Source organism: Varroa jacobsoni, unplaced genomic scaffold (assembly GCF_002532875.2).
Source record: "Varroa jacobsoni isolate VJ856 unplaced genomic scaffold, vjacob_1.0 scaffold_517, whole genome shotgun sequence".
NCBI classification, from domain to species: Eukaryota; Metazoa; Arthropoda; class Arachnida; order Mesostigmata; family Varroidae; genus Varroa; species Varroa jacobsoni.
Window position 1 is genome coordinate 59,936 of NW_019213419.1, and position 8,645 is coordinate 68,580.

The 8,645-nt window shown below is 38.6% G+C and overlaps 1 protein-coding gene across 10 annotated transcripts in view; it reads left to right on the top strand.

Moving 5' to 3' along the window:
• Window positions 1-92: 92 nt before the first annotated feature.
• Window positions 93-8,645, top strand: part of Gclm (Glutamate-cysteine ligase modifier subunit) — a 19,885-nt gene continuing 11,332 nt past the window's right edge. For 2 of the 10 annotated variants that reach the window (XR_002680779.2, XM_022834324.2), the window contains exons 1-3: window positions 2,581-2,750; window positions 3,268-3,397; window positions 5,295-5,366. Coding sequence is in view for 9 of the 10 variants with exons in the window: in XM_022834324.2 (XP_022690059.1) it covers window positions 2,704-2,750; window positions 3,268-3,397; window positions 5,295-5,366 (249 nt within the window). In the remaining variant the exon portion in view is untranslated. The other 8 variants (XM_022834327.2, XM_022834329.2, XM_022834328.2 and 5 more) reach the window with 8 other exon arrangements.

Below are 8,645 nucleotides of genomic sequence, written 5' to 3' on the forward strand. Positions count from 1 at the left end.
AAGTAAGATGAGAGTGAGTCACTCGAAAGTATGTCGTCATCAACAGACGCATGCAGACATGTCAATGCATCTAAGTAAGAAAATGAGAATAACCGTTTTCTTTAGAACGAGACGTGTGCTGTTCCCGGTTGGATGTTGAAAGCTTCCGGATATTGTGTAATAGTTACTACATGTTCGGAGGGCACACGCATGGACCAAACAAGTTCAACGCTTTAATGTTCTGCCCAAGGTAATACCATAATGGCCAATCCACATCTGCAGTAGATAGGTAGGGCAATTTCGTAAAGCACTGTAGGATGACATAGATACAGTACTGAGTTTCTTGTTATACGTATACTCGAACGAGGTAGAAAAAACTAAAGTAAGCGTAAGCAGAACTAAAATTTTTATACCAATCGACATCGGGAAAAACGAATATTCATACGTTTAGTTGTGAGCCGCAATGGCTCGTTGGCTTTTACTGTCTGTATCAATCAATGTAAACAATCAACATGCTAAGCCCTATACATCCGTAACTCGAACAAGAACATTGAAAGACCGAAACAATTTACTGTTCAGTTCAAACAAATTCCATCTAAAGCTACACCGAACGGCAGTATTAAACATACACTCGAAACATTTATTTAATCTAAGCAGGTTGCGTTTGCTAAAACTGTGTATTTACTTGACACGGTTCATACTCGGTGTATAGATAGTTTAGATTAGTAAAAATTTCTGTTTCATCTGAAAAGGAGATTTATTCCCTGAGAATAAAGGCGCACTCGAATCATCAAGTCGACGTAAAAAAACTGAGTGAAATGTGTTTTTGAGGAGCGTTCAAATCATGTTAGGAACCAAGCTTCTTCTCTGAACTAATCTAAAATAAAACAATTTTTTGAATAAAGCAATTTAAATATCGTCCAAGTTGTGGCCATTCGTTGCGTCGACTATACAGAGCCCCTTATATTTCACAGAGTCGACATTTGCGATTCAAATAACAGGGTGACACTACGGGCGATGCTAGGTATTGGAAAGTGCCGTGGTTTTCTAATACGCCACGATGTACCGTTAGCTGGCTAAAAGGGTTAGCCGTCAGTATATCGCACAACCTGTCAAACTGGCTAGTTATTAACCAAATTACTGTTATAAAGGAGATAGCTTGTCTTAACGCATCCACAAGGAGCGTTCTTTGTTTTATGAAGATCCGCCACGGTTACCACTAAACAAGTTCCTTTAGCGTTAAACATTAGGTTGCATGACAGGAGTGAGAGGGAGAAGACAATGATATTGTAGCGATGATTTATCCAACTTGCAAACACGGATCATCAGCACGGATATATTTTCTCTAAAATCAAAAAAGTGCACAACAGCTGTCCTGCATTTGATCAGTTACACTGACAAGCAAGCATTAAACCAAAATTTTTGAACTTCTTAAAAATCAAAGTTTTGGCAGGAAGAAAAAGGGGGATTGTTTGAGGGTGGATTGCTCAAGCACAGGTAGTTGAAAACTTCCTTTTTTTTTTTTTTACTAAAAGCGCCATTTATTCCTTCTCAGTCCGACCTTCAGGACACATACAAATTCAACCCAATCTACCAGGTGACTTTTATAAATATTTATTAAAGAAGTTCAGCGAAGATCTATTAAATGACAAACCAATGAGTTTCAGTCTACATATTTTAAGTTCTTGTTTTCTGAATCCGGATAGGTTTTTGGCATGGTTGCATATTAGGTCGTGGTCTTATGGACGCTTAAGGAACATCAGATGCCAACCCAGAAAAATTACCGCCAGAAAGACCATCTGATTGCAAAAAAGATTGTACTCCCTCGCAGGTCGTCCCCTTGCCCGTCATGCTTGCTTTTACTGTTCGCGAGTTAGTCAAGTCGATTCAGTTTACTGACTTAACTGCAAGAGTATCCGATGGCGCATCTGCATCTTAACAGCCAATTCTGCCGTGGGGCATAGCCGGCACGGGACCCACGCGCAATATGTCATCTGACAAAAACTTGTATAGTTTGTCTTCTACCTGATATTAATTACCACATAGCGCACATGGGTATAGCTGTTTCCGTACTTCATCAAAAAACTTGCTGATTGTTACTTATATGTGGGTTATCTCGACGCTAAATGCAAGCGCGTTTTATGTCAGCCAACCATTCTACAGCGAGACTTTGTCGCTTTGTGCACGGATACAGCTGACTCTACTGCGTTTCCCTGCTCTTCGTCCCGTAACCGCTGTGTTCCAGTTTCGACTACATCTTTCAGTGTTTTACAGTAATATTTAATCTGTGCCATAATAATTCTTTCTCAATTTCTGTCATGCAGCGGTATGCTAGGATAACCCTCGTAGGGTTACGAACTACTACTTCCGAAAATTGCCTATAACAATTGCTGTTGTCAACAGAGTGTTCCAGGTCGAGCAGGCAAAGAACCAACGTGAGGGTGAGAACGGCTAGGCGGCTGGGTGAGTGATATCGAACGAGGGAAAGGAGATCTCGGAACGGTGGCGCCGGCTTTAGTTCGGCGACTGTAGTATCAGTCGGCGCCAGCGGTGCTTGTTGTGGTTGTGGCGTTGCTGAAATTGAGTGAGAGTACGGTGAGTTTACGGTGGAGGCTGGACGACGGTCAGCGATGGTTTATCGTGGGGATACGTGTGGTGAATTGTAACCGCATCTATTCTAGCTGCCTGCCATCGAGCTGTTATGATTGCTTTCTGGGAGCCTCTATGGCAAAGTCACTGGTCGCTAGTGGCAGCATCAATAAATCGCTAGTGTAAGAATATAAAAGCGGGCTTTTTTCCCTCAGTGACAATTGTACCTTGTGTGAAAAGAGTTCTTGGTTCTTCGTAATATAAAGCAGTCGTCAACTGCAGAGGATAACTGTTCTCGTAGAAGACGTTCACTAACCTAACCGGTTGCGACTCTCGGTTATCGGTGGAAAAATTCGAGCAAATAAAAAACAAAAGGGGTCGTCTTCACTCGTGAAGCCCTTTTCTTACTCTGTATCCATTGTATGACTCCTTTAGCTAATCTGATTCTGTCAACTCCGCGGTACAGTTGCTTTTATTTGATTAGTACGAGCACTGATAGATTATGCTTTTCGAAACGATACCATAGAATTTCCCTACAAAATATTAGCTGATCCTGAGCTCGGGTCGTCAACTGGTATTATCATTACTATTGCATTTGTGAAATTAGCTTTCTAGCAGTCTGTGTACTTGTGACGATTTGTGAGAACAGTATTAAAGGTGTATTAAAGGTCTACAATATTGTTTTATCAAAAATCTAAGGACAGCAAAACAAGAGAAGATGCAATCAAATAAGACCATCCAAGCTACGGAGACTCTTCTTATCAACACGGGAAACATCATCAAATGCAAGCAGCTTACGAAGCAGCTTTTTGATACACTGGCTGATGAGGTGCGTGACCTATGATCAATTTCGTCAATTTATTTACTGTCATTTTTATTGCTATAGTTAGTTAATCGTATTATATTCGTAATCCGTAATCGGTAAAACGTGACTTCGTTTCCTCATACATTACTAAATTAGACGCGATGCGTATCGTACGTAACGAGAAAGTTAAATTTATTAATCAATATCCCTATGCAATAAGTGAAAAAATGAGGAGGTTTGCAAAATTTTTTACTTCAGTCTTAGAAGTGTATGATTACGTTTTCCCGCCTATATGCAGATATATTCCTTGTGTCGATCTAAATAGGTTAACTATGTTGTTTTAGGTTAAAACAGGCGAGAATTTTCAATCGTTAAGCTAATATCTAACTTGTCATTAGCGAGAGATTACGATAACTCCTTAATAATTATTGCCGGAGCAATTTATGCGGATATATTAAGTTAAAACAGGTCTTTTTTTCTGCTTTATATATATATTTTTTTTTAATGCTATATAGTATTATATTATTGTGTGAAAATACGTTCAGTACGGAAATTAGATTTTAAATCGGTAGAATGGATAGATTACGCCGTATTCCTGTCTAGATGCTCACAATCAAATAACTCACTAACCTAAATATTGTGCTTTTCTGTGTTTTGCCAAGTTTTCCTCGGCTAATAGCTTGATTCTTCTACAAGTTCAAAACGAATTGTTTCCTAAAAGAGCTTAATAATTACACAACATGATTCTCCAACTCGCAGTGCTCATCATGTTCCACACCAATACGTGCCCCAATTCACCTATAATTTGCCAAAGTCAAACATGAATGTTTTTAGTTTTTCGATCGCCAAGAATGTCACAGGTTAACAAAAAAAAAGTTAAGATAATTAAAATAACACGACATATATTTTGTATATATATCTGTGTCATATCATCAGATCATACTATATAAATCAGATAAGACACTAGAGCACAGTTGTCGAATTGGGTCGTAGTAGAGACGTGATTTTACTAACTTGATCAACCTTTTTGTGTATAATCGTTATGAGTCACTAAAATAATTCTGCGGTATTTTATATATTGTACCTAGTTATGGGTCTGCTTGAGGATGCCTCGCACGCTAAAATACATTGGCCAATACCGGTCTGGCTAGTATTGATTTGTAAAGCAAATTCACCGGTTCAAATTCAAAGGTTTCATCATTAATAGAGTCAGCTATCATTACATTGACCGTATAGGAGAGGCACACGATCCGGCTTAAATGTGTGTGTGTCTGACTAATGAAGATCAATCCGTATTCAGGCAAACTTCAAATATTCGGCCGAGCGGCTAGTCGTCAACCGTATACGCTTCTCAACCACCTAAGATCTAAGAGACATCCGATAGATTTTAAGTTCAATATCATTTGTTAGGGAAGGTAATGAAAACCCTACACGATCAACAGTAGCATTTTTGAGGTGCTGTTGCTCGCAAATGAAATATGAATTAGTTGAAACATACACTGAAATTCTTAAAAGTATCAAAACTTATTACCAGCATATTTTATTCAGAACGTTCTCTGTGTGGCTGCTGAGTGTGCTTTAAAATTCATGAAAATCAAGAGTGTTTCTTACTCTATTATAAACAATCAGCTAAAAAAATGAGAATTTGCGAACGGTCTAAAGTTACGTCTCTTCAAGAAGTATTCTACAGGACCATGTGGATAATTTTACGTTCCTAAGTAGGAGACTCTGCTGTCTAACTTTTTTTGAAAATGACGAACATTTAGTTAAAAAAGATCACCTCTTGTGGACATGTGTACAAATAAATATAACGACTTCGAAAAATTTAGTACGAACGCTTAAGTGTAGCTGCATATATATTCGACCTATTGTGTATTTTAGCGTCGTTTTCTGCGACTCCTTTTTTAATCTGAACTTTTAGATGGTGGAGAGTATCCGACACTGTCTAGCATCTCTAGCGGAAAGTTCTGTCAACCAAAGCCCAGCGAAATCGGTACGTCAGTAATTATTTTACTCAATTTTCGATAATCTATACCTCGTGTTACGCGCAGACTATCTTATCTCATCGGTTTTTTTTCTATATCTGTTTGGGTGCTATTATATATTGCTATTTCTGGACTCAGCGCATTATAGGCTCCGCAACGGGGTAATTCCTAATTATTTACAGACTAACTACCGCAAAGGTAATCAACAGTCTCGAGACAGGTAATTTATGCTTAAGTTTTAGCTAGGCCCATGAAGTTTGTTTTAAAAGAATATTGCTGTAGATGCGATTAAACCAAGTTGAAGGAGAGAGTTATAATGATTATTGTCTAGATTTCATGCTTGTTGGCGTGTAATACGGGACGTTATCGTCTGCTATAGGGTAATATTATTCGCAGTTGTGACGGCGTTAACGTTCGTACATGTTTAGGAATTGGTTATTGCAGCACTAGACTATTACAGTTTAAAATTATGTTATGTCGATAAGCAGCCAATTTAGCGGTTAGCTATAAACGATCTGAGCTATAATGTACAAGAAGCCATTTTCATTATTTCTGAAAAACAACGGGCTTGAAATAATGTGCAACTACTTGAATAACTCAGGGCGTAAAGGTTATTCCGTGAAAGCCTACGAACGCAAATTAATAGCATTCTTTAAATGCATGCATCACGCCGATTTTGTGGGTTACATGGTCTACGTATTTATCTTGTAAAACTGTTTAAAAATGTGTATATTGTGTCAATACGGTAAACATTATAGTGTCAAATAATCAATGGAAATGATATCATCTTTATGTGGATGTTTCCTTGTGACATTTCTATCTGTGAATGATTCAGCCAGTCTAAGTGCGGACTTGGTCATCTGCCGATCAAGGGCGCCCCAGCCCACTAAAAAAAAGCGCAATAATTGTATGAGCATGAAAACACACGTTAGCATTGGCGGTAACTGGCTTCGTGTGCGGAAAGAACGTTTGACCTCTGCCGCTTTATCATTTCATGGTTCTCTTACAAGGATAGGTTGAAGATTAGGGAAGATATTAATAAGAGAAGCTTTAAAGCCTACTTCCTTTCCAGTGCGTGACGCCAATGATGGGCAAAAAGCATCTTTGGGCTGCCAGCGTCTTGCATTGGTGCACGTATTTAGTCGAAATGTTGCAGTTACCAGGTATCTATTTGGAGCTACTCTGCGTCGTTAGCGTTGTTGTTGCGATGTTGGCGAGCTCGTTTGTTGGAACCTGGTAGCTTCAAATGGAAAGACTCGCAGTATGGGTATTTTTAGACAGTAACCTCCTGGTACCATATCTTGTTTTGGTAGATACCTCGTGGTTAGCTGGACTAGTTAATTTCAAGGTATCCATTTCAAGTAAAACCACAAATTGAATCAGACATATTTCAATGCACGAGATATCGTTTCAGCAAAACAGAACAGCAAGAACCGTGAATTGCATTTTTCATCTACAAAATAATATGCCGAAAAAAGGTCCCTCGAAAAAATGCACAGGTGTGTGTGTGTGTATGCTTTTATGAGCTTAGAAAACAGATCGTCTTGGTCGCCTTGACATTAGTTAATTGTGACGTATGTAAACAATGGAAAATATGTAAAGTATACATATTTTCGATTCTTTCAACTACCTTTCCAAATTCTTGACTTCTGTTATACTAGCATCATTAGAACCATCATCATAATTATGATCAGCACAGGAATGATCTGCTTTCTACCGCCAGCCTAACTGATGAGAATTTGTCCAATGAAATTTGTTTAGGCCTAGCAGCGGCGTCTGATGTAGGCCGCTGTTTTCCACAAATCAGCAGACTGGGACGGACTTCCGCTGCCTTTTCTCATTATACTTGGTACATGTCGTTTGCGTGCATATAGATTTTCATTACAGTTTATCCGTTTGGTATCAGTCTGTGCCCTTTCATAACTTGAATCTCGAATGCTTTGTTGCCGTTTGATGATGTCGCTGCGACATTATCACCATGATTATTGCCTTTGCCGGATCGTCTGTGATCTCTTTTGCTGTGAAAAAATGATGTGTACCTTAGGTAATAGCTACTTACAAGATGAGTAATACAGATTGCACTTTTATACGACCTGGATACGTACTGTCTATACATTGTATGTGTAAGCCAGGCAATGGAACGTTGCTTGATTATCAGATGCCTCTTCATTGGTCCTAGATAGACTTGTGTAGTACATTGTTGCTGATTTATTTGCCCACGCTGCTCGAAAATCTGATAAGGTCTAAAAATTACTCGACATTACTAACGTAGAAGCGTATCACCTTTTCTCCGCTGCTTTGTTTTTATGAAGTAACCATTGCCCCTCATAAACGAATCGACTGGATGAGCATTTTAGGCTTTTTTTTGTGTCTTTCGTACGCGTATATCGGCGACGCCGTGATATTTAAGCTGCGTAATAAAAGTGGCTAGCGTCTTGTCGTGCCGACTAGATTACGATTTTAATTTCGAGTTATATACGAATGAGGGAAATGGTCAAAAATATTCTTGTCAGACACGCATTTATCTGAGTGTACTCTTCGAAGAAACAACACATTTGTTAGACACACAGCGTTTCAAGAGATGGTTTATTATCGTCTCATTGTAGTTGATTGCGCGGGTTTGTATCTTTGCACCTGTTATATTGGGTTGTCGGAAAGATATTGTTTTTCTAATTGACTGGTTTATTTCTCAGATAATATGATTTGAATATTTTACCCGCAATTCTTTCTGTATGTAATTTTTTAGATTGTTGAAATGTCCCTGTTCAGACTTTAAACAGGGCGCCGTGAGGATAAGGGAAATGTTTACATAGATTTGTTATATTGTTCATTTTATGGTAAATACACAAATGCTGCCCAGGCCTATAAAAAGTTGTCCTCTTTATGACGAAAATGTGTTTTCATCATGATAAACGATGGTTATATCACTTTCGTCCCGGAAATTTCGATGCGAAAGATGCTCCTCGCAGTGGTCGATCAAATTCGAAAGAGGGTGATGGAATTATTGCGAGAACTGCGCAAGGCTGGCACGCGAGTAGCCGTGATATTACCAAGTAAGCAAACATCGACCATTTGAGTAATTTCAAACCATTTAAATAAATTGGCTGTACGTTCGGGTGCCACACGAAGATAAGTTTATGTCATTTTGCTACTTTTATCATAAAAACAAAAATGTGCGTACTCGACCATATTTTTATCTGCGAAACTCTACAAAAATAAAACTGAATCGACTTATTTCTAAAACGGTCGACCGCAGATGATGAAAACTGAATCAGATACGAAAATAA